The sequence below is a fragment of the Suricata suricatta genome, chromosome 4 (assembly GCF_006229205.1).
Source record: "Suricata suricatta isolate VVHF042 chromosome 4, meerkat_22Aug2017_6uvM2_HiC, whole genome shotgun sequence".
Classification (NCBI taxonomy): Eukaryota; Metazoa; Chordata; class Mammalia; order Carnivora; family Herpestidae; genus Suricata; species Suricata suricatta.
In genome coordinates, this window is record NC_043703.1 from 118,031,931 (window position 1) to 118,058,695 (window position 26,765).

Below are 26,765 nucleotides of genomic sequence, written 5' to 3' on the forward strand. Positions count from 1 at the left end.
ACATGGCCTTTATCATACTTAGTTATGTTCCTTTTATACCCAATTTGTTGAGGATTTTATCATGAAAGGGTGTTGTATTTTGCCAATGCATTTTCTACATCTGTTGAAATGATGAGGAAAACAGAAGGAGGTGAAATCACTATCTTTAAGAGGTGTCTGCATTCCTATGTTTGCAGCAGCATTATTCATAACCAAGACATGGAAACAACCTGAGTGTCCATCAACAGATGAATGGATAAAGAAAATGCATTGTGACCATAAGTACATTATGCTAATTGAGATAAGTTAGACAAAGTGAGACAAATACTGTAAGTTATCACTAATATATGGTATCTAAAAAGGCCCTCATCACAAAAACAGAGGGAATAGTTATAGTTAACAAGGGCTGGAGAATGAAAGAATAGGAACTGTGTTGTTTAAGGCTATAAATTTGCAACCACTAGATGAGTAAGTCCTGGAGATTTAATGCACAGCATAGTGAATTATAGAAAACAGTATTGTATTATAGGCTTCAGAGTTGCTAAGAGAACTTAACTGTTCTCACCAAAAAAAAAAAAAAAAAGAGATAATAATTAGAAGATGTGAAACACATGGTAGCAAATGTTATGATGATAATCACTGCAATATAAAAATATATCAAGTCAACACCTTGTCACCTTAAATCTATACAATGTTATGTCAATTATATCTCATAAAAATTAACTGCCTGATATAAATAAATACATGTTCAGTGAAGGAGGATGAAACTGAACACTGTCTAGTTAATATCCAGCAGACACAGGACTGAGGCAGCTCTTGCCTTGAGCAGTCTAGCAAGGAAGCAGATCCAACGATTCCAGTACCAAAGGGAACAGCTATTATAGAAGCATAAAGAGGGATCTCTAGAAACACAATGGTTAAGGGGCGCCTGGGTGGCTCAGTTGGTTAAGCCTCCGACTTCAGCTCAGGTCAGATCTCACGTTTGTGGGTTCGAGCCCCGCATCAGGCTCTGTGCTGACAGCTAGCTCAGAGCCTGGAGCCTGCGTCCGGTTCTGTGTCTCCTTCTCTCTCTGCCCCTCCCCGTCTCATACTATGTCTCTCTCTGTATCAAAAAATAAATAAAAACATTAAAAAAAAAAAGAAACACAACGGTTAAGTATAAAAGCTAAAGTTCAGATATGGGGATCTAAGAAGGCTTTCTAGGAAAGATACCCAAATCCACGCTTTTACCAAGATGGAGAACCACTGGGCAGAACTGCATCAATTTGAAGCCTCCTCTAAGTCATTTCTTAAACACCATTTACCTACCCTGCTGAATTGTGGTGAGGGGTAAAGGTATTACAGTTGACCAGCATAAAGGGATTATCCATGATCTTGGCAAAGTTAGGCATTCAATAAATAATAATTTACTCTATTTCTGTTCTTCCTCCCTCTCTCCCTCCCTTCCTTCTGAATTCTCTCCCTCCTTCCCATCCATCCCTCCATCCATCTAATCTATTTTCCTCCCTCTTTCCTTTTCTCCCTTCCCTTCCCTCCTTTTCTCATCTCTCTCTTTCTTCCCTGTGAATGTATGTCTCCATGGTTTTCACACCCTTCCTGCACAGCCCCCAAAGTTACACAGGTTAACTTTGAAGATGGTGACTCCACTTTATCTTGGGAACCACTATCCTCCCCTCTACCCAGCTGAACTAGTGCATCCTGTCCTGCTACTCCAACCAGAAAACATACTCTTTTGCCTACAGCAGTCTCAGACAAGGATTCCCAGAGAAGCCCAGCAAAAGCAGTGAGAGAGGGCCAGGGAGTTTACTGGGCCTCACTGGTTCCTGAGGAGGTGACTCAGGGTTGATTTTCACAGCTCATATACTTTGTTTTGGTTTTCTTCATCATGCTTCTGCAAAAATCGAAACCGTAGCTCTATCGTGGTTGTTTTTTCTCATCTCTGCTCCAGGTCACTTCCTCTTGGCCAGTGATCCTCCCTGGTCTTGGCCAGATCCAGACGGCTGTTAATTGCCCAGGAAGTACAGTGGGGAGGGCTACTGTCGGTTGTTTTCCCTCAGTAAATAAAAATAAATGTATTGCTGTATCTTGCTTCCTGCAGGGTCATTGTTTTCATGAGCAGGAAGAGGCTCTCGGTGGAGGTCCTGGGACTAATTTCATTTGCACCCTCAGAGGTCAGACCATGCCCAGCAAACTCTGCAGAAGAGCAGAAGCAGCCCAGGCCAGATCAGCTGGTCTCCCCGGAAGTGTAACTGGTTCTCCCGCCTGGACTTTTCTTGTTGGCCTCAAAGCTTGCAATCCCTTGACTGGAAAGAAAAAATTTTTTTACAAATAGGTTTTAAAGAGAGTAATAGGGCTTTTCTAGTATCGGAGTATTCCGCATAGTCTCTTCTCTGAACTCTTAAGGCATTGCAAGGATTCCTCTTTATGAGAGAGATTCTGTCCCTGCCCATAGAGAAGTGAAGACTCCCACTAACACTCTGCCGTCTCTGAAATGCTGGACAAAGCTGCCCTCCTTCTTCCATCCCTGACTCGTTCTTCCTCAGGAAGAGGGAATACTGGAGAATCCCTGCCCCGCTAGGCGGGCTCTGGAGTGAGTATACTTCTGTGCTTTTGCCTCTTTTGACTTCCTTCACCACCCATCCCGGCTATAAGTCCCCCCAAAAAAGGCCTTCCGTTCCTTTACCCATCACCCTAATCCACTCTGCTCAACTTTCTTCAACTGCAGCAGGAAAGACCTGCGGTCCTATCACACCAGGACTATGGGCAACTAGGCAGAAGGCCCAGAACATTCTCTGTTCTGGCTTAACCACTGCTGCAGTGATGCATTTTTGGCTCCTTGAGTCTGGAAGGAAGAGTGTGATTAATTAGCCCCTCCAATCTAGGCAGCACTTTATGTAGTTGTATTATAATTAGTTATATAACTGCCACTTTTCCCATACAACAGTGAGAAATTTGAGGACGGAATCCACATGATTCACTTTGAATTTCCAGAGCATCCAGCACATTGTCTTGCCCATTGTGTGTATCTCACAAATACTTATTGAATTAAACCATGAATACAGTTTCTAAAAGTCCAGTTAATCAATTTCTTATATGTGGATAAACATGTATATAGATGTTTGTAAGTCTATATATGTGTGCATACATATAAATGTATATGAACGTGTGTATATAGCATTAAAAGAGTAGGGAATGGGAAAAAAATTCATAAAATCGCCATAAGCTCACAACCTGAATATCACTACACACTGGGTAATATAGTTAAGTGAATTTTCTTCTGTTCTTTTTTCCTGTCAGATGAATATGTATGTATTTATTTATGTGTACTTCATTATAGACTATTTATATAGTTTATATATTTTTATCTGCATGGTTTTTTTGTTTGCTTTTAGACATTTTAGAGCACTTTTAGATTCACAACAAAATTAAGAGGAAAAGACAAAGAATACTCTCCAACCCCACACACCCATGGCCTCTCCCATTATTTACATCCCCTACCAGAGTGGTACGTTTGTTACAGTTGATGAACCAAAACTGACACATCATAATCGCACAAGGTCCATAGTTGACATTAGTGTTCACTCTAGGGGTTGTATATTCTATGGGTTTGGAAAAGTGTATAATCAGAGTACTTCTGCATGTAACACTACGTCCTTTTCTGCTTATTTGTTTCATGTGTTCACTAGAATTCATTCTCAGAAAAGGAATCATTTTTTTAAGTATGCTTTTTTTTAATGTTTATTTATTTTTGAGAGAGAGAGACAGACAGAGTGTGAGCGGGGGAAGGAAAAGAGATAGAGGGAGACACAGAATCTGAAGCAGGCTCCAGGCTCTGAGCTGTCAGCACAGAGTCCAATGCAGGGCTCGAACTCACGAACCCCAAAATCATAACCTAAGCCAAAGTCAGATGCTTAACTGACTGAGCCACCCAGGTGCCCCACCAGAAAAGGAATCTTTGTATTCAAGGGGATACATATTTTTATACCTCTTGACACATATTACCAAGTGACTTTTCATTAGGGGCGCCTGGGTGGCTCAGTTGGTTAAGCATCCAGCTTCGGCTCAGGTCATGATCTCACGGTTCATGGGTTCAAGCCTCACGTTGGACTCTATGCTGACAGCTCAGAGCCTGGAGCCTGCTTCAGATTCTGTGTCTCCCTCTCTCTCTAACCCTCCCCCGCTCATGCTGTCTCTCTCTGTCTCTCAAAAATAAATAAAAACATAAAAAAAATTTAAACAAGTGGATTTTCAAAAGTAGTATATTAAATTTTTTTGCCATTGGCTATGAATGAAAGTACTACTTTTAACAAACCTTCTCTAGGAGGGTATATTCCAATTGTTAAGATTTGTTCAAATATTATAAGTCAATAAAAGGTTACTTTATTTCACAAAAATTTACTGCTAGTTCCAGGCTAAAGACACAAACGTTCTCAACTCTCACAGGATTTCCAGAACAAAGGGGAATAACACAAAACAGAAACTGTGCTGTTTTCTTCAAGCCCCAAATCTGTGACGATCAATTGAGTTCTGGTGAGGTAGGTCCCTTCACTGTTAAAAGACAACCTTTCTCAAGGTAGTCTGATAGGAAAAAGGATTCAAATTCTGGCGAACTGCTACACAGTCCACACCACTGTACTTATAGTTACATATTAAAAGAATATTAGTTACATGAAAAAAATAAATGATCCCCCAAAACTTCTGCATTGAAAAAAAATTATTGTAAACAAAGTTAGAAGACAAATGCCAAAATCATGAAAAATGTTTGAAATATGTAACAGCGACAAAGGGCTAGTATATAAAGAGCATCTAGAAAGAGCATGAAGAAAAAAGACCAACCAATAAAGAAAATGGACAAAAGGTAGGAACAGTGCACAGAAAAAGAAATACAAATGGCCCTCCAGTATATGAAAGGATGCTCACCTGGAGCAGGAATTGACACCCTCGGGCTCAGAAGCCAAACCTGACCGCCACCTGTTTTGTTATTGGCACACAGCCATGCCTCTTCATCTGTGTTTTATCTCTGTCTGCTTTCATGCTAACAACGCAGGAGTTGAATAGTTAGAACAGAGGCTGTATCGCCCACAAAGCCAACAATATTTATCTGACCCTTTACAGAAAAGATTTGCTGACCTATGACCTAGAGAAACAGAAATTAAATGATATTTAGGTATTATTTTTCATTTATCAGATTGTCAAAAATCCAACAGTTGGAAAATACTGTTGCAGGAAATTCTTATGCATCTTAAAAAGAGTAAGTTGATGGGGCATTGGGTGGCTCAGTCAGTTAAGCATCTGACTTCAGCTCAAGTCATGATCTCATATTTTGTGGGCTCACGTCAGGCTCTGTGCTGACAGCTAGCTCAGAGCTTGGGGTCTGTCTTCGAATTCTGTGTCTCCCTCTCTCTCTAACCTCCCCTGCTCATGCTGTCTCTCTCTCTCAAAAATAAATATAACATTAAAAAAAATTTAAAAAAGTAAATTGGTAAGACTCCTTTAAAAAAATTTTTTTAATCTTTACTTATTTTTTAGAGAGAGTGAGTGTGTGTGAGAGGGGGAGGAACAGAGAGAGAGGGAGACACAGAATCTGAAGCAGGCTCTAGTCTCTGAGCTGTCAACACAGAGTCCGACACAGGACTCAAACTCATGAACTATGAGGTCATGACCAAAGCCAAAGTCGAATGCTCAACTGACTGAGCCACTCAGGTGCCCCTGGTAAAACTTCTTCTTAAGTGGCACTTTGATAATATTTACCTTACTTGATAATTTATACACACTTTGATCCAACAGTTCCACTTTGGGGAGCTTATTCTACAAATGTACTTGAACATGTATTTATTTATTTATTTATTTATTGCAACTCTGTTGCTCTGTTTGAAAAGATCTGAACCACTCCCACGGACCATCAGCAGAGGACTGGTTAAATTATGGTGCATCTGTACATAAGAACAGTATATAGTTGTCTAAAAGAATAAGGAAGCTCTCTAGACACTGCTACCACACATATTTATGATACGTTGCTTGCTGAAAAAAGCAGAGTACAAAACAGTATGTATGATATGCTACCTGTGTGTAAAAGGGGAGAGAATCAGACTGTATGTTCATATTTCCTTCCCTGTGCACAAAGAACCCTGGAAGGGTGCCGAGAAGCCTGATGATAGGTCAAACTTAGGGACTGGATGGAGGGGTAGTAAGACTTCTCACTATATGTCTTTTTATATTGTTTGATCATTGAGCCATGTTGATTCACTGATTTGTTGAGCATCTAATAGGTGCCAGACTCTATTCTAGAGGCTGAAGAAAGAAACAAAAACTCTAGTGCTCCTGGGAGCTTGTAGGCTATTAGGAGAGATATTAAGTAAACAAGATAAACAAAAGAGGTTGTATGTTAGATGGTAATAAGGTGACAAGGAGAAGAACACAATAAAAATAGGAAGGAGGGTGGGAAGTGTCATATGCGTGCTGGAGGGGAACAGGCAGGTGGAATGACCAGAAGGTGACTTTTAAGGAGAAAACCAAGGGAAATGGAAGAGTGAGCAGGAGAATGTATTATCAATTCAAAACATTAAATTAAAGAGCAATCATTCCATTTAATCTTTCCAACAACCCTATTAGAAGTTATTCATGAGGTTATTACTATTAATGAGATTATTATCCTCATCATAAATTATTATAGTATGATCCCAAGAGGTTGCCTGCACAGAGTTGAAACAAGAAATGTTAACTCCTCCAATCCAAGTGCTGAGATAGAGGGAAACAAAACATGCGTGAGGAGCACATGGATGGGCACCCAAGTCGGTGCGGGAGCAAAGAGAGTAGATGGCAGACTCTGAAGACTGCAAGGGAGCTAGCCAGCCCAGGACTGAAGGGAAGAATTCTTGGAGAAGGAAATGACTGCAAAAGGCAAAGCAGTGAGAAAAGGCCCAGCAAGTGGTTTAGAATAATTGGAGTGTTGGTCAGGGAGTTCTCCAGTGAAATGACAGCACAGAGAAGTCAAGTTCAGGCACTAAAAGCCCTGGTAAACCACATAAGAAACTTCGGGTTGGAGAGCTCACACTACCCCAAATCTCTTCTCCCTTACTTGTCTCTGGAGCCTGTCTTTTCAACCTCAGCACCACCGACCTCTTGGACCAGTTAATTCTTTGTTGTGGGGGTTGCTTGTGCATCGTAGGATGTTTCTTCACTGATAGATGCCAGTAGTAGTCCCACCCCACCCCAGTGTGACAACCAAAAGTGTTTCCAGACATTTCCTGAAGTCCCCTGTAGGGCAAAATCACGCCTGGTTATGAATCACTGGTCTAAAGGTTGAAAAAGCTTTGTCATTTTTTTCAGCTAGATGGGATCATTTAACAAAGTTTTGGCCAATGAAATATGAGAAGAGATCTACTGGAAAATCCTTCATTTTTTCAACTATCCTGAATGAGGCCAACAGTGACAGCAGCCACTTTGCAGCCATAAAAGAAAGAACATGCGAATCACAGAGATATTGGTCCCTACATCTTTGAGCCAATGGACCACCTACCTCCAAACTTCTTATGAAGGTAAGATAACTCTTATATGTTTAGGCCACCAAGTTGAGGTTTTATATTATTTGCAGCTGAAAACTATTAAAACATAAAAAGTGCTTGGACTTCATCCCAGAGATTATGAGTAAAGTATTCTAAAGTATTCTAAAAAATAAAAAGAATTACATCATCACATCTACAGTTCAGAAAGATCATTTTGCTATAAAACACAGTCTGTGAAGCAAGATTGGAGGCAGGCAGACATGGAAAATGTCATTATAACAAGATAAGCAAAAACTGAATGGGACTTGGATCAATTCAATGATGGGGAATAAAATAAGGGGACATATATGAGAACAGTGAGGGGCAAAAGGATGGACCCTAAGCAGTTGTAAATGGGCAGTGAATCAGGTACACCAAAGACTGGAAATTATACTTCTGGTGTAAGTGATGCCCTGGATGGTACAGAAAAGAAAGAACAATTTAAAAAAGAAGGACAATATTCCATTGCAGGCCAGGTTGAACTTGAAATGCTTATGGCACACCCAAGTGGTAACGTTCGGGGCATTTTATACATAGGTCTAGAAATCAGAAAAGAATAAGGGAGTAGTAATTTTTAAAATATATGTATGATATAGTTCTAAATCTTAAATTCCAATAAAATAATATTACTTATTACAAAAGTGATAATCAATAGAACAAACATACAGCTAAGCAAAAGAAAATTAAAAATACACAAATACACTCATAAAATCCCAGCATCCAGATATAATTTGCAGTAAAATGTGAATATACAAATATATATAGGATTATACTACATATACTATGTGGTAACAGGCTTTATTCACTCAATAGAACATCTTTCTGTTTCAATTAATATTTACCCATTTTTATGATTTTTTACTGTTATAAACAGTTCTGAGATCAGTTGTTCTCATAGCAAAATGTTTGCCCATGTGCCTAGTTATGTCTTTAGGATAAATTCCTAGCTGTGGAACTGCTGGCTAAATGATATTCATGTTTCTAAGGCTTTTGACAGATGTTCCCAAATCATTGTCTAGAGAGGTTGTAGCAATTTACAATTATGTAACACTGTGGGAGTACTCACTTCCCCACACTGTCTCCAAAAACTAAAACTATATAATCACTCACATCTTTGAGAATTTTATAAAAGAAAAATATTAACCTCATTGTTTTTATTTTGCATTTGTTCAATTGCTAGAACTCAAACTGTGTGTGTTTTATCAGCAACTTGTATTGTTTCTTTGGCAAACTGCTGATCTTTGTTCTTTGTCTACTATTCTTTGAGACACTGCTCTTTTATTGATTTGTAAAAACTATACACTATAAACTTTAGCCCTTCTTCATTAATGCTGCAGTTTTCTCTTTGCATTTGCCATTTAATCAGGTTACATTTTGATAAATAGGTATTTAAAATTACTAGAAATGGCAGGGTTTGAAGTGGCTAGTGTGAAGAATGGGAACAAGATAATGCTTCAGTCTCAGCAGAGGTTTGATACCTTGATTTCCAATGACCTCAAACTACAAAGTTGTAGCAGCATTTGGTTACTTCACCCCAGAAGGAGAAAGGAGAGAAAGTAAGGTTTGCTTAGAGTTAGTGTTTTGCCTGTTGTTTTAATCAGAAGCTGGACAAAGAATAAGGGAGTCATGTGCATTAGCAAATATGTTGCTGAAATGATAGACCACACAGACAAAATGAGAGTCAACTGATGCTCTGGAAGAAATTAGGAGGGACCAGGGGCTCCTGTGTGGTCGAAGACCAGATGCAGCTGAATGAGAGCATGAGAGAGCTGCAAGATGAGGACATTCTTCACAATTTTCTTCTAACATACTTTTCATTATTGCCTCCAATCCACTGGTTTGTTTTCTCCTTTTAAAACAATTATTTTTCTATCTGTGAAATTCACCTTCATATTTTAAGTTTTCTTAATTCATTTTCTTTACAGGGATTGTTCCCCCATCACACTCAGAATTAATTTTCAGCCATCTATTTACTAGATTGAACACGTTTTATTTTGGCCACTTTACTTTCCATTTCCTTGCATTCTCCTTTTATTTCAGTCCATCTTTACTTAAAAGAAGCACTATCTTCCTGTCTCTTGATCAGTATTTAATTCCAGAATATGTGGTTGGAAGGAGGAAGGTTGGAGGGGAGAAGAAAACAGGGCCATGCACTCCTTCAGCCTCAGAAAATCACAAGACACACAGTAAACACCAGACCATTCAATGAGTTACCACGTTCAGTGGTCACAACTCCGGATCATGCCGGCCAAAATGGAAAACTGCCAGGTGCCTCCTGTGCCAAGCACAGATCCAAAGTCCGGTGGCTTCTATTCTCTCACCTGAGATACTTCTTTGAAACAGCTGGTTTGCAAGTGCCTTTGAGGCCTTGGAACCGCCAGGTCCTCTCTGCCACCACCCACTTCACTTTGGGTTTGTCTTCACTATGGAGTTGAGAGAATCATCATTCAATTGCTTATGAAACACGATACCAGACTTTCAAACATCTCTTTTCCAACTCGAGTGCCCTTGCTCCCCAGTACAGCCTTGAAGACAGAGGAAGCTGAGATTCCTCTGGTGCGTGGTGCCCTGGGAAGGAGGCTGTGGGCACGAGACTTCCTTGGGGAGGTGAGGGCTGACTGATGACCCAGGACGGGAGAACTCTGGCCTTGAGGCATGTGCAGGCTAAGTGCTGCATCTTGCCAACACTGAGAAGTCCTCCTTTCTAAACTTAGGTTGCGCGTCATCCAAGATCCTCTCTCAAAGAGAAGCCATGAGCTTCCTCCATCCTCAACCCTGGCTCAGATTTGCCACTGTAAATAGAAATGTCAGGTTTTACCTCTGAACTCTGAGGTCATCGCATATCAACCCTGGCCGGAGAACCAGAAAGCAAAATTGCTCCTCTGAGTAGAGGAACTCTGATCAGAACCTCCTTTTTATACAACATCCTGAGACAAGAGGCAAAACAAAACAAAGCGAAAGCAAACTATCAAAAAATAAAATTCAAGCAATAGAAAATTCATCTGGTCACTCAAACCATTGAGCATTTTCATGGAGGTATATTTTCACATATTTTTAATTTTCTTAATGTTTTATTTATTGAGAGAGAGAGACAGCATGAGCAGGGGAGGGTCAGAGAGAGAGGGAGACACAGAATCCAAAGCAGGCTCCAGGCTCTAAGCTGTCAGCACAGAGCCAGACGCGGGGCTCGAATCCATGAACCATGAGGTCATGACCTGAGCCAAAGTCGGACGCTTAACCGACTGAGCCACCCAGGCGCCCCATATTTTCATATATTTTTAAATAGCTTCTCATATGAACAGCATCTATTCTCAAGAAAGCATCTTGAGGAAACAGTAAGCCATCTTCCTAAGAGTACAGCTCTGAATCAAGGGAGGGGCAAATAACAGACTCTCTCAGACTTACATACTTCATGTCTCCACGTCTCTAAGGAGGTTATCGGATGCCTCATACAACCCCGCAAGCAAATGCCCCTCCCCCCACGCCCCCACACCTGGGTAGGGCTGAGAGCCGCCGCGCAGAAAGAAGCAGGCTGAGGATACTCCACGAGCCTCTCTCACCTGGAGTCCAGTGCATAATGACAAGTAACAATAGCCCCAGGCTACTTCATTCACTCCCTTGAGCCCCAAGGAAACCAAATATTTTTAGCAAGATAACACTGAGAGCCCATCCCCCATCCTGAAACCACCTGCCAAATCAGAGAATATCAAGCGTAACTTTCAAACCAGAAGATCTTTCATCTCAAAATTCGGCACAGCAGAATCCCTTCGCTTTGGCTGCGTAGCATTTCTCTCCTGAGTGTAAGGCCATTGATGGCCACTCAGGAGATATCCCAGCCCTCAGCCCTGGCCCAGCCGAGACAGGACAGCTACCTGAGACAAAGGAATAGGCTGCTAGGATGTTGCTGAGCAAAGCCATGTCCACGCACTCGGCAATCACCAGCGCTGTGCTCCGGCCGAAGGGCAGCCTTGACGTGGCATCCAGAGGGAAGCCTCCTGGAAATGCTTCAGCTGGATGGAGGTGGCACCTCCCTCGCTTCTCTTCTGTTTGGAAACACAAAGTAAGCAATGAGGACACATTCTGCTCTTCTGAGGTCGTGTTCCAGGTGGCCTGGGCTCAACAACAAAGCCCCCTCAATGCCGGCCAGCCTTCCCAGCCAGGGATCTGGGTCTTGTCCTCCTTGGCTCTGCGAGCTTCTTGGCTCTCAAGGAAGCAGCAACTCCTTACATTTGTGTTTGTCCTGGACCTTCCCCTTGCTCTTCCCCATCTCCTCCCCAATTCCCTTGTAACACTTCCCCCTCGCCTTTCCTGCAGCTTTTTATTGCATTCTGTCTGGCTCGCCTTGGAAGCACAGCCCATCATTACTTCAAAAGCTCATTGTAGCCCCAAGTGGCAGCCCACTCCTTGCCTGGCTCTGCTTTCTCCTGCACTGACAGCCCTTGTGTACTTTGATCAGTTTGCCTCATTTTACAGGTCACCAAATGTGTGTCTTTGGCAAAGGGTCAGAGCTGACTGTCCCAGAACTACCACAGTGGTTCCAGTTCTAAAATGCCCACAAGAACTTGGGAGCTTGAGCCCACTCCCTGCCCCTAGTTCCTTGGCTCCACCTGTGGCCAGGAAAGGGCCAACCAAACACACATGCCGCCAACCAGCAGAACGGTCCCACCAGGGGTCAGAGCCGGGACTTGGGATCTCAGTGTTAAGTGGCTCAGTCTCTGGCTGATGGAGCACATCCTCTCCACAGCTGCTGCTGCTGCAGCTCAGACCTGGCGTTCTCCTCACCCAGTTCACTCAGCAAAGACCCTGACAACTCCTATTCGATGCTGCTCTAGCCGAGGGCGGGGAACTGAGTCACAGTGGGTGGAGGGATGTCAGATTGGGGAAAGCTAAAGAAGCAGAGGACTCCAGTCCTTGGAGAAGAAACAGGTTCATAGGGGGGTGGGTCATGGCCTCAGTAACATGGACCACACAACAGGGCCTGGGGAGCTGCATTTCCACAGGTGGATGGAATGGGTCACAAGAGAGAAGACAGCTCACATTCTGGTGGATTCCAGTGGGCTCAGGGAAAGCCAAAGCAAGGAAAGAAAGACCAATGCACAGGTAAGACAGAAATAACCACAGGTTGTTGGAGCAGCCAGAAGCCCAAGAGTGGCAGGATGAGGAGCTGGAGCTTCAGGGGCTCTGAGAGGGGCCAGCTACTGCTGAGGGACCCTGCACCTCTGAGCCAGAGCCCTGGACCTCAGTCAACAGACACTGGAGTTCTTAAAAGGTCACAACTAAATGATACAAATGAACAGTTTGAACCACCACTCTGAGTTCAGAGACTGTTCTGCAGATCTGAGGACTTCAGGACCCATGAAGAAAGTGAAGGCACTGGGAAACATCTGAGTCTGTAGTGATGCAAAACGATTTGCGATCCATGCTCTCCTGTCTTTCCCCACTAATCCCACCATAGTACAAGTCCCGCTATTTCATTTCTGGGAGTTTTGCTCCACCTAATCCTTCCGCTAACACCTTCTGCCTGACCAATCTAGTGCACACTCTCACCAGCTGGGCCATCTTTATATAAAGTACAAACCTAGTCACTTCACTCCACAGCCCAAGCCTTCAACTAATCTCCATCAAACTTCTTAGCACAATACACAGATACTTCCACGATATCTGACTCCTACTCTAGCTCCTAATTCATCTCCTCCTCAAGTCTACACTCGCACTCACACACTGAAATGTAGACATGCCTGATGCTCAAATATTACCAGCTTATGTTTAGTTCCCCAAACATATCAAGCTCTTTTATCTTTTCATGCATTTGATCATGCTTTTCCTTTTGCCTACAATGCTCCCTCCTACCCTTATCTGTCTGGCAAATTTTCCTTCAAAAGTCCTATAGCAGTCTCAAAATCCAAATGACTTTTTTTTCAGAAATAGAAAAATCCATGCTAAAGTTCATATGGACTCTCAGGGAATCTCAAGTAGCCAAAAGAATCTGGAAAAAAGAACTGTGTTGGAAGTCTCATACCTTCTGATTTCAAAATCTATTATAAAGCTACAATAATCAGAACACTGTGCGACTGAAATGAAGACAGACATATGGACCAGTGGAATAGAATAGAGAGTGCAAAAATAAACCTTTACGTACATGGTCAGATGACTTTCAACAGGGATGCCAAGACCATTCAATAAGGAAAGAACAGTCTTTTCAACAAATGGTACTGAGAAAACTGAATATCCACATGCAAAAGAATGAAGTTCAACCCTTACCTTATACCATATTAAAAATTTAACTAGAAATGGGTCAAAGACCTAAATGGAAGAACTAAAATTATAAAACTTTTAAGAAAATACATAGGAGAAAAGTTTTATAACACTGGATTTGACAGTGATTTCTTATATAGATGCTGAAAGCACAGGCAACAGTTAAAATAGATAAATTGGGCTACATCAAAACTTAAAACTACTGTGCATCAGTGGACACAATCAGCAAAGTGCAAAGGCAACCCATAAAATGGGAGAAAAATTTTTTCAAATAATATATCTGATTGGGGAGTACTATGCAGATAATATAATCAAACCCTAGAAACTCAAAAACAAAAAAAAATCAAACAACTTGATTAAAAAATGGGTAAATGATCTGAATAGACATTTCCCCAAAGAAGATACACACATGATCAATAAGCTCATGAAAAGATGCCCAACATCACTAATCACTAGGGAAACACCAATCAAAACTACAATGAGATACCACCTCACACCCATTAGGAATGGCTAGTTTAGGAGAGAGAAAGGGAGGGAGGGAGGAAGGAAGAATGGAAGGAATGGATAAACAAAATATGGTATATACATACAATGGAATGTTACAGACTTAAAAGAAAGGAGATTCTGACACATACTGCAACATGGATGAACCCCGAGGACATTAGGCTAAGTGAAATAAATCAGTCACAACTGTAATGAGCCAAAATGCTGTAGGAGTCCACAAAAATGAAGTAACTAAAGTAATCTTATTCACAGAGACAGAAAGTAGAATGGCAGCTGTCAGTGGCTGGGGGAAGGGAAGAATTGGAAGTTACTGTTTAGTGGGCACAGGGTACAAAGTTTCAGTTTTGCAAGATGAAAAGTATTCTGGAAACAGATGGTTGCACAACAATGTAAATGCACTTAATGCCATTGAACTGTAAGTTTAAAATTGTTAAGCTGGTAAATTTTGTGTTACATATATTTTACAACAATTTCAAAATAACAGTAATAAGGTGTTAGTAAGGTACAACAGTGAATTTTGAAAGTTACTCCAGTTAAAGAATCCTGCAATCTAATTTGGTTTTACATTAACAGGAATGGTAGCAGAATTATTTAATACTGATACTAAAATTGAAGTCAATTAAATTCTAATTTATATCACATTATGAAGATAGTTTAATTATAAGTAAACGATGTAATTTCACTTATTAAAATATTGGACAGTAAATAATTATAATCTATCACATTTAGAGATTTAGAGGAAAAATATATCACATCATTACAGTCAAGAATATGTTTGTGTAAAGTTCAATAAATATTCATGACTGAGGAGAAAAAAAAGGTCCACTGCAGTAAAGCTCCTAATCACTCAGACCCTTCTCTTTGGCTATCAAAGTCTCCAAATATTCTTCTAATATTGCATCTATGATACTGTAATTGGAATGATCAGTTTACAGGTTTTCTTCTAGACTGAAAAGGCATCTGATGTATCCTTGTTATCTAAGCATCTAGCATGGTGCCTGATGAAAGGGGCCTCACAGTAAATACTGGCTGGCTGAAAAACAAAAAGAGCATTTAGGCATGAGTTTTGTATGCATAAGTCTCTGAGGGTGTTTCTCCGCCACGTAGAACACCAAAGGAATACCAGGGCTGACTGGCTCTGAGTGGGATGCCGAGCAAAGAGAGCACTTTCTCAGCACCATGATAGGATCACATGCAAGGTGGAGGCACAGAAATTCTTCCTACAAGTCTCCTCATGCCCCAGGCACCAATGGAGAGGGCTGCAGGGGCTGAAGGCAAGAGGAAGATGGATGAAAAAGGCAGGCTCAGGGTAAGGAAAGACAACCTCTGGATGGCCCATCCAAAGAGCAACCAGGAAGATCCTCCATCATCTATGTGGCACAAGTCAGCCTAGAGCAGGAGTCAGTGCATCTTTACTGTAAGGACCAGAGAGTATTTCAGGATTCAAGGACCAGAGAGACTCTGTTCCAACTATTCAACTTTGCCATTATGGTATGAAAGCCACCATAGACAATATGTACATAGACAAGTGTGGTTGTCTTCCAATAGAACTTTGTTTGCAAAAATAAGTGGTGGACCCAACTTGGTCCATGGGCCATAGTTTGCAGACCTCTGGTCTAGAATCTTACTACTTAAAGTATGCTTCAAGGACGAGCAGCATTAACATCACTTAGGAACTTGTTGGATCTCATAATCTTGGACACCACCCAAGACCTTTGGAATCAAATTCTAATTTTATAAAATGCCCAGTAGAGTTTACAAAGTGCTCTACCTGACTTCTGTGATCCCCATCAACCTGAACACTAAGACACTATTAGCAGCACAAGCCCAGGAGACACTGAGTGCCTCCTTTATAAATCTGATGCAGGATACAAGTGTGAGTTCTCACTGGCCTTGCACACGGACAGTTCTCCTGGTGGTCACAGGGCACTTTAGTGAGGGCACTGAGACAGAGGGCAGGACTTGGCAGAGGAGATTCTGCTCAACAGCTGCCAATGAGACAAGGTCTGCAGAAGTTAGAGAAGCGATGAACCCCAGAGCCAAACTCTACACCCAAACCCTGCTCCCTGACCTTCCCTTAACGGTGATGGAACAGTCCAGGTAGCTCTGATCATCCCCCACTGGTGATTTGCCTTATCATTAAAACTTTTCTGCATCTCCTACTGTGATGCTTAATTTTATGAGTCAACCTGACTGGCGGTGGGGTACCCAGATAAAACATTATTTCTAGGTGTGTCTGTGAAGGTTGTTTCAGATGAGGTTAACATTTGAATCTGTGGACTCTTAAAAGTAAACTGCCCTCCCCAATATGGGTGGGCATTATCCAGCATGTTTGGGGCTTAATGGAATGAAAGTGGAGGGAGGAAAAATTTGCCCCTCTTTTCCTGCCTTACTGTTTGAATGGAGACATCTCATCTCATCTTCTCCAACCTCAGACTGCACTTTCACCATTGGCTTTCAGACCTCCATACTTTAACAGAATGATACAACAGGCTCTCCTGGGTCTCCAGCTAGAAGATGGCAGATCCATCTCAGCCTCCATAATCTCTCTCTTTCTCTCTTTCTCTTTCTCTCTCTCTTTCTCTCTCTCTCTCTCTCTCTCTCTCACACACACACACACACACACACACACACACACACACACACACCACCTATGAATAGGATACATATATACCATACTGGTTCTGTTTCTCTGGAGAACCCTGATCAATACACCTACCAATACAAAGGTAAGAAGTATGAGGCATTCATCCATCCTCAAGCACAATTTGTGTAAGGGAAGTCCCTTACAACTGGTTAGTTCCTAGAATCAATGAGTCTCACCTTTGGGCAGTTTGCCCCCCAGGGGACTTTCGGCAATATGTGGAAACATTTTTGGTTGTCCCAATTGTAGTGAGACATTGAGAGGAGTTGCTTGGCGGGCCTTGATCAGGACATGAGTGCAAGGTCTGGGCCAGCAACTCAATATTCTGAGTAACCAGGAGTGAATGGGTTCTGGGAGAATAGCTCACATTAACCAAGCCCTCAAGCGAACACATCAACCAATAGCAGTTTATTAATTTGTAACTGGAGAGTCAACTGGCACAAGAGCTAAATCAGGTCCTCTTCTAGACAAGTGGATCCTGGCAATTATCTTGGCAAAGGCAAACTGCAATCAAAGGGCTGCATATTTTCAAAGGCAAGGCTTTCTCCTGGTGATAACCCATCAGATTAACCCCACACAGATTCCACTGGGGGAATCGTGCATAGAGGACACTCTAGGACCAGTCAACCAGCATTACAGCACACTCCCTTTGGGCAGAACCCACCAATTCTTACAATTCTTACTCTCTGACAGCTTTTCTCTTCCCTGACCCAAAGCTCCTTCTCCTAATTACTGGCGAACTGCGACACAACTGAAAAACCACAGCTTCTGCCCATCACTTCCATCTCATGATTTTGTCTCTCTAAACACATGCTAGTCTCTTGATGAAGATGACAGCCTGTCTATGAGCACCATCTCATAGACTAAATGGCTAACTATATGCATCATACACTATTTGCACTGGCTTCCATTTTAGAGGCAACCTCATTTCCAGTGATACAAAATCATATTCTCTGGACCCTTGAGTCTACTCAGTTATACTGATTGGAATCACTGAATTTGTAAAATGTAATGTGCCAGGTGATGATACATTTCATCTTACACTTTAGTAGCAACAGTGAGGAGGCCCTGTTATGTGAGTCCCCATGCAGGTGACTCTCTCGTTACATAGTGTAACGAGTGTAAAAGCTCATTATCCCCTTGGCTACCTGGGGAGAGATGTGCTGTCAGGAACAAAGGATTATCTGGCAAAAACTGTTCATCCCTGGTGACACTGGCATCAAGCAGTAGAGGTCCTGAAATTTGGTTGGCCTCACTTGGCTTCTTAGGTTCTGAAAGAAAAGAGAAATGGCACAAAAAACATCAGAAAAGCCATCACGTGCTCAGGAGACCACATCATGCCTTAGACCTAGTGTAGTCATGCACCTCACAGAGAAGCCCGGATGATGTTTACCTGGACCTCTGAAAAGATGGAATAGCACCTCCAGAGAAGACAAAGCCTATTGCTGGAGTTTAATGGGGAATTTGAACCAGACAGCCAGAGAAACGAAACTCCCAAGTTCATAGAAAGGGAAGCAAGGGGCAAAAGATCACAGATGCTTGTTTCCTCTTTCCTCCTGTCAGCCAAAGCCCACAAAACAGCCAGAGTGGGATGTGTCCACATGGCCCCCCATCAGTGAAATCTGCAGGCCAGCATCTCCCTGAAACAGGAAGGGAGGAAATTCAGTTCCCAGATAGCAGTGCCCAGATGGGCCATGAAATGAAGCCTCACGCAACTCTGTGTAGGCACGAAAAACCTGGAAATGCTGATGTGTGACTTCCCACAGCCAGAAATCTCAAAGCCCAGCGAGGGAGGCCAGCGGGAGCCCCTGAAAGGACTAGATCCCACACAGCTTCTTTATGTTGCCAGCTTCACTGAAAAATGTGCAGAAAAACTGGAGTCTGTCCCAGAGCTCCTAGAGCACTGAGCAGTCCCTCTGCTCCCCACGTACACACCACACACACACACACACACACACACATTCGGTGTCCACACCACTTCTGCCACGTGTGACTCCTGCTTGTTTATGTACCTCTCATAGATACTTAGCCCAGCTGCCTCAGCCTCACAGAGGATTTGTAGCACCTTCCTATCTCCATTTGCCTTACGAAGAAATTAAGGGCAAGAAAATAAAGGAAACTTGAAGCATAGAACTGATAGCTCTTTAGAGATGCAGGCACCAAGGTGTAGAAGCAGGTCTTGGATGCCCACTCACCCTCCCCTCTACACCGGTGAAAACCATGCAAGAGCTGACCCCAGCGTGGCTACATGGAGTCTGAGATGCAAAGGCTTGAATGGAAAAAGGGCTCCCACACCACAGGATGGGAAGAGGATACACGTGGTCCCAGAGAAATCACCAGGGAGAGAGAAACCTGCTTTTCTCTACAGGACTGATAAACTCTGTGACACATCCAACATTCTAGCCTGCCAGCCACTTGGCTTCCGTTGCTCTACAAACTTCCCCTCCAGCCCACTGCAGCAAGCCATTTCCAGGGACACATCTGGAAAGGCGCCACCTCTGAGATCTGGGCTGTGAGCTCCTTAAGAGCAGGGACCATGTCTTCATTCCGCTCTTTGTTCCCAGGCCCTTCCATAGTGACTATGGGTGACTGCCTCACACTCGGAAATCTCACTCTCCAAGCAGTACCTTCTATCTCCCTACTTCTGTCACCCCTGGAATCAAGGATGAGGCAGAGGATTCTTAGGCTTGACACCAAAATTACATTTCAAAACAGGGAAAATTGATAACTTGGACACCATCAAAATTAAAGTTTTAATTTAAACCATTAAAATTTCCTCTGTGTTAAGAGGATGAAAAGACAAACTATAGAGTCAGTGTGGGGAGGAGTGGAATTTGCAAATTATCTGTCAAAAGGAATAGTATTAGAACATATAAAGAATTTTCAAAAATAGTGACAACACCAAATGTTGATAAGGATGTTGAAAAATGGATCACTCATACATTGTTCATGGAAATGTAAAATGAAACAGCTACTATGGAAAACAATTTAGCAGTCTCTTTAAAAAACTAGACATACGTATACCCAGCAACTGCACTGCCCCTCAGCACTTATCTCAGAGACCTAAAGACTTAGGTTCACACAAAAATCCACACAGGTATTTATAGCAGGTGTGTTTGCAATAGCCTCAAATTGGAAACAACCCAAATTTCCTTCAATGAGTGAGCATTTAAACATAATGTGGCACATACATGGGATACAACCAAAAAAACAAAACAAAACAAAATTTTTAACTCATGCACAACCTGGATGAATCTTCAAAAAATTATGCTGAGGGGCGCCTGGGTGGCTCAGTTGGTTAAGCGTCTGACTTCAGCTCAGGTCCGAACTCAGGTTCGTGGGTTCGAGCCCCGCGTCAGGCTCTGTGCTGACAGCTAGCTCAGAACCTGGAGCCTGCTTCTGGTTCTGTGCCTCCTTCTCCCTCTGCCCCTCCCCCTCTCATGCTCTGTCTCTCTCTGTATCAAAAATAAAACGTTAAAAAAATAAATAAATAACGTCTTTTAAAAAAAATTATGCTGAGTGAAAAAACTCAATGTCAGAAGGTTGTGTATTGTACAATTTTACTTATGTAAAATTCTTGCAGTGTCAAATTATAGAAATGGGGAATGAATTAGTGGTTTCAGGGGCTAAGGAGGCAGTGGGCTCAGAAGGGAGATGAGTGTAGCTATAAAAGGGCAACAGGGGTAGGCTTGTGATGATGGGAATGTTCTGCATTTTGACTGTATCAGTGTCAACATCCTGGCTGTGGTCATTGTATTATAGTCTTGCAAAATTTTATCATTAGGGAAACTGATTCAATGGAACAGAAGCTCTCTGTATTATTTCTTACAATTACATGTAAATCTGAAACTGTCTCCAGATTCATCTTGAATCATAATTATCACATTGAAGTTTAAGAAGCATGAATCCAAAAGACTCAGCCAAGGTATTGGGGAAATTCAAAATTCTTTCTTATGAGCAACAGTTGAGGGAAAGAGAATTTCATCTGGGGAAGTCTTAGAGAAGGAGATGGTAAGAGTTTCCTTCTTCCAGAATATGAAGGGATTAGGCAGGATATATTAGACTTGGTGCATGCAGCACCAATGGGCAGAACACGGGCTAATGTAGGGAAAACCTCATAAGCCTCAGGATTGATCAGGCCTGAATTTAAACCTGAGCTCCACCATCCCCTGCCTTTAAGACTGGGCAAGTTAGTTGACCTTATCATTAAAATGAGGCTGATTCCTATCTCAATCCATTGGTCAGCAACTAAGCAGAGAAACAAAACTCTTCCAAGTATTTGCAACAGAAAGAATTTAATGCAGGGAATTGATTACAACAATAAAAATAGAAATGCAAGTGGAAGGTGAGAGGCTAAAGGGTGAAGCCTGACATAACAGATGACAAAGTTGAGGGTTTAAAGAACTTCTGAAGTTGACATAACTTTTAAAGTTTATTTCTTTTGAGAGAGCGAGCAGGGGAGGGGCAGAGAGAGAGGGAGAGAGGGAATCCCAAGCAGGCCCTGCACTATCAGCAAATAGCCTGATGTGGGGCTTGAACTCATGAACTGAGAGATCATGACCTGAGCTGACATCAAGAGTTAGACACTTAATCAACTGAGCCACCCAGGAACCCCTCAAATTGACATGACTTTTAAAAGGCGAAATTAGCTGGAGTAAGGTTTTACAGGGTGAGACCCTGAGGCAATCAGGAGATTAATAACAATGGGCAGCAGAGAGTTGAAGGAACAAAGGGAGGAGGCAGTGTCACCCAAGAGCCAGGGTCAGCAGGAGGAATCTGGAATCACAGAAATGTGGCCGCTTCTAGAGGAGATGCTTGAGAGAGGGAGGGAGGAAACACTGGCTTCCTCCTTTCCTCTTCCCGCTAACATCCCAGTGGTGCCTCCGTGGGCCAAACACAGCAGGAAGCCAGAGCACCCTTGAGGCTAAGAAAGGCAGTCTGCACGTTGGCTCCTGCTCTCCAGGACAGAACTGGGATCAGAAGGTAAATAGGCCCAGGTCTGGTGCACTTCTGAGTGTTTGTGCGGATACAGAGCATGTAAACGCCTGGCATATAATAGGTGTTCAATAAATAGTAATTCCAACTTTTATGCACCAGTGTTATAAGCATTTAGAACCACATTTTCTCATCACTTTATATCTAAATATATAGCAACACAAGCTGGGATATCTGGCTCATGCCACATGGACTCTGCCAAGAATGCCTTTTTTTTTTTTTCCAAATGAGCTACATATCCTAGAAATGTGAAAAGCAGCCCTGTCCTAAAGTTTCAGTGTATAAAGCAAATGTTGAATTTCCACAGCTGCTGGCTTCCTCCCACCCAGAGGAATAGTTTCAGTGACATATTAATCTCGTAGAAAGCCACATTGGGGTAAGACTGCACAGTAATTCAAGCAGCATGTGCAAAATTTATTTAGTGTTGGCCAGGAATGGTTTTAATTATGTGAAGTCTTCAGAATGAGAAGAAAGTAACTGAAGATGCTTGACTAAATCAGTCACAGAGGCTCTGGATGCTCCCAGCTCCCTCCCCAGTTTCAATTTATTTCTGCAGGCCCCAAACCACAAACACAAAGGAAGCTTCCATGGAACGGGATGATGGCACTGCACAGAACCCAGGTGCAACCAGAGGCAGAAACGACCAAGACAGGAAACATCAGCACCAGCAGCGCAGAGACCTCCATGTAGCATGAAGGTCAGACATCCAGGTGTGGGAGGATAATCAGGGTGGGACAGAGGGAAGCAGGACCAAGGTGCAGTGTGGTTTGCTATGTACCTGCTGGACCCCTCCCATCTCCTGGAAGTCACTTGGTGAGGTGTGGTGTTGGACTTGAAGTAGCACCTGGGGGCAGAGAGAAGGCCTGGACCCATCACTAAGGACAACACATGCCATGAGGACTGGGTCTTGCAGACAGCAGAGTTGAACTGGTCCTATGCACCTTTAAAATGGTCACTGGCTGGAAGCCACAAGGTGTCCCCTAGGCTGGCGGGACAAACAGAAAGCCTAGGAAGTTATCTTTAAAGGTTAGCTTTCAGCCTCTGGAATCTGTCCCTGGATATCAGGGCCCTGGCACCAGCCTGGGGACAGGGGGTTCTGGCCCAAGAAGGCCCATATGAGTGAGAAACAAGAAAGAGAATAGGAGTTTGCAAAGGCAACTAGTGAAGGCTGGTCCTGTGAGGGTTTGGAGATGAACAACAAGGTTCTCATCATCAGCCCTAGGTTGGCCCATCAGGGTGCCAGTATTTAGTACCTCAAGCCAGATAAGCCTGAGTGCCAAAGCAGGGCTGGTCCTAGCTGGGAGGGGTGGCCTGAAAGAGAAGTCCAGAATACTGAGGTTGGACAAGGGACAAGGGGGAATGGGAGTCTCCACTTGGATTTGCCAGAGATCTCTCCAGCCCAGCATGTCCTAAATTCATTCCCCCACCCACCCGTTTCCTCTTTTCTCTACAGTGTTCATAATATCCTGAGCCTCCCAATCACTCAGGTTCAAACTTGAGGGTTATCACGAGCCCTTCCTCTCCCTTGCCCTGAAAATTCTGCCTCCAATCCCTTCTGCCTCTCTGTGCTCCCTGCCACTTGCCTAACTCAGAAAAGCCTCCCTTTTCTTCCCTAGCCACCCCAACATCATATACTGGTGCCAGGGTGAGCACTAGGAAACTGTTCTAATAATACCCCTCCTCTGTCCTAAAATCGTCCCCTACAGAGTAGGATTCCTTCCAACACAACCCAATGTCAAGCAAATAGAATCACTCTCTTCATATACTTCCCAACCGGTTCTCCCTCTGGGTTTCACTCTGCTGAATGTACTTTATTGTACATTATGTTACATATTGTACTTACCTTATTGCATTTCTGAGTCCTACCCGTCCTTCAAGACCCATGTCACATCACCTCCTGCAAGAATGTTCTTTGATCTGCCCCTGGACACATAACTGTTCTCTCTTTTGGACTCCTGTAACCCGTGTGCAATCTTCTGCGTGTAGTAAAAGTGTGTGCTTTTGTTATATTTTGCACTAGGCTGTAAGCTTTTTAAAAAGAGGGGCCTTATGTCATATTCTCCTTCATGGAGGAGGTGTAGGAAGACCTGGGAATGTGGAGTCTGTCTAGCTTGTAAGAAATGTAAAGAAGTTTGGGGGAATACCACTGGAAAAGGAGAAAGCAAGACTGGAGTCATGCTGTGATCCTGGAGTGAGAACTGCAGGTGTGTGGACTCCGGATGCAGCGCACCAAATGTAGAGAGAAAGGTCCGTGGCTGAACTTGGAGGGAACTAGCCTGCCAGTGTCAGTTGCAGAAAGAAGAAACTGTCATGTGGACTGGCAGGAAGTGGTCAGACAGAATCACAGCATTCCTACCACACTGGCCTGAAAAGAATTCCAGCCCTGTTGGTCAGCCACACCAACATGTGCTTGAATAACTTTGACCGAATCCTGTGTGGCTTTCTCTTTAGAATTGCAAGTAGGGCTGGACATGCAAGCAGACTAGTGGATCCTTAACGAAGGCCATTCTTTAAAAGGGCGATGCACTTGCCATGTTATTCCTAAGCAGTACTGCTCACACAGAGGCGTTGGTCCGCCACCAGCGGCACCTCCCCCAAGTCCAGTCTATCTGAGGCATCCGCAAATGTGGGGAACTCACAGAAATAACGCCCCGCTGAGGAACACACAAATGAGAACAAGAAGCATTCTCAGTCATCTGACTCTTCTGTGTGGACCTCCTGGTCCCAAGCTGGCTTCTCCGTTCACTACAATTATTAAAACCAGAGGATAAATCAGAAGGGTGGACCAAAACCCCTGAGTGCAGGGAGTCTGCAAGGCCCATTCAGTCCCTAGGGGAGTTGCAGGAACGAGAATATCTAGGTAGGGGGTGCACCAGCCTTCCTTAGCAGGAACCACTTCCATCTGTCCTTGGGGGCCGGAAGCTTCCACCTGAGCCCTTCCTGATGGCTCTTCGCCAGGGGGAGCTAGTCCCACAGCCACACAGGGCCTGCGCCTTGCCAGCGCACTTCAAGTCAACACAAGCCTTGAGCATCTGGAAGGTGAACATTCCGGAGCCCGGTTCTAACAGGGAGGCCCTCCCAAGCCAGCTGGGCAGCTTCCCTGAAACCACAGCTGTCTTACACCTTACCCTGACACACTAGAGCCCAACCTCAGTGTTTTGAAGCATCTACAAATGTTTGAATCAAATTACTTTTTTAAAAATGTTGTTCAAACCAGAAGCAGATACAGTCAAGCGTGTGATAGGCCAAATGTGAACATCGCAGACCCCATGCGCTCCAGGTTACTACACTCGTGCCTACTTCGGAACACAGGTTCTCCTGCCAAACCCGTGCCTGTGTTTGAACACGTGTAATGAATTAGGAAAGCTGCAGTTCCAAAAAAATGTCTTTTAACAATTCAGACCTCCGCAAGCCTCCTCAGGCTGTCAAACTAGACGTGTAGATGCGCTACGGCCACGCTGGCTCCCGTGGGCCATGCCAGGCAAGCCTCAGGGGAACCGTGGGGTGCTTGCTCACAGACATCTAAGAGTGAACCTTATGGTAACAACTGACCACACGCCGTGCTGCACCACCTACTGCTTCAGTGCTTTAGTGCTTGTTCTATTCTCAGAGTGCTCGGCAGGCTTTTAGGGGGGCACGTGGGTGGCTCAGTCAGTTGACCACCCAACTTCGGCACAAGCGATGATCTCGAGGTTCATAAGTTCAAGCCCCATGTTAGGCTCTGTGCTCACAGCTCGGAGCCTGGAGCCTGCTTTGGATTCTCTGCCTTCCTCTCTCTCTGCCCCTCCCCTGCTTGCCCTCTGTCTCTCTCTCTCTCTAAAAAACAAACAAACAATTAAAAAAAACTTTTAGAGTGCTCAGCAAGCTTTTAAAATACAAACTCAGCAATGCAGGGCCATGCTGTTACCATCCCTCCTATAGCTGATGAAGTGAAAATGACAACTGAAGCTTGGACTCCACCTGCCAAATTAAATTAATCTTTTCCTTTCTTTCTATTCTTCCTTCCTTCCTTTCTTTTTATTTCTTTTTGTTCTGTGTTAAAGGTTTTAAGTGATTACTAGAGAGAATCAGGCACTGGAGTCTCTGAAAATAATTTTAATAACATAATGTTTCATAATGATACACTATGTTTCGGGGAAGTGTTTTCTGCCAAACAAAGATATAAATAGGTTGAAGAACCTGTTCATCTATTCCTTTCAATCGGATCCTTTGTAATTAAGGAATGCAAACAGTTTTTACATAGTGTTGGTGAGTCAACATGAAAAGCAATTTTTCCTGTATTCCTCTTTCAAGGTTCTGGGTCATTTTAATCAGAATAACCTGACCCTGTGAGAGATCCTGCTTAAAAGTGTTATCACAACCAATGCCTGGCAGTCATGATTTTCACAAGCCCATGGTGCTAATACAAAGCACAGGGACGCATTAATAGCGAGAATGCTTGGAGGCTGTGCCTGCGATTTCAAACACTCCATTTCAAATTTTCATGTTCATCATGACAATCTCATTGTTTTCATTAATTAACTGTTATAAGCTAGAATTATCACAGAAAGTTACATATACAACAAAACATTAGGGTTTTTTTCCATTTCACTCATTGATATGCCATATAAGATTTCACTTAAAGAGTTTCTTTTAATGTTTGTTTATTTTGAGAGCAAGAGAATGCGTGGGGGAGGGGCAGAGGGAGAGAGAGAATCCCAAGCAGGTTCCGCACTGTCACTGTGAGGCCTGACTCGGGGCTCAATCCCACAAACTGTGAGATCATGATCTAAGCTGAAATCAAGAGTCAGTCACTTAACTGACTCAGCCAGGCAGGCACCCCTCCCTTAAAGAGTTTTAATGGT

At 43.2% G+C, this 26,765-nt stretch overlaps 1 protein-coding gene across 2 annotated transcripts in view; it reads right to left on the reverse strand.

Moving 5' to 3' along the window:
• The window catches only part of EVA1A (eva-1 homolog A, regulator of programmed cell death), a 46,556-nt gene that overhangs the window by 5,927 nt on the left and 13,864 nt on the right, over nt 1-26,765 (reverse strand). Inside the window, exons 2-3 of one of the 2 annotated variants that reach the window (XM_029937681.1) lie at nt 18,075-18,197; nt 11,396-11,566 (exon numbers count right to left, since the gene is read on the reverse strand). In XM_029937681.1, the coding sequence (XP_029793541.1) occupies nt 11,396-11,441 (46 nt within the window). In that variant the 5' untranslated portion in view covers nt 11,442-11,566; nt 18,075-18,197. The remainder of the gene's footprint in view (nt 1-11,395; nt 11,567-18,074; nt 18,198-26,765) is intronic. The other variant, XM_029937682.1, reaches the window with a different exon arrangement.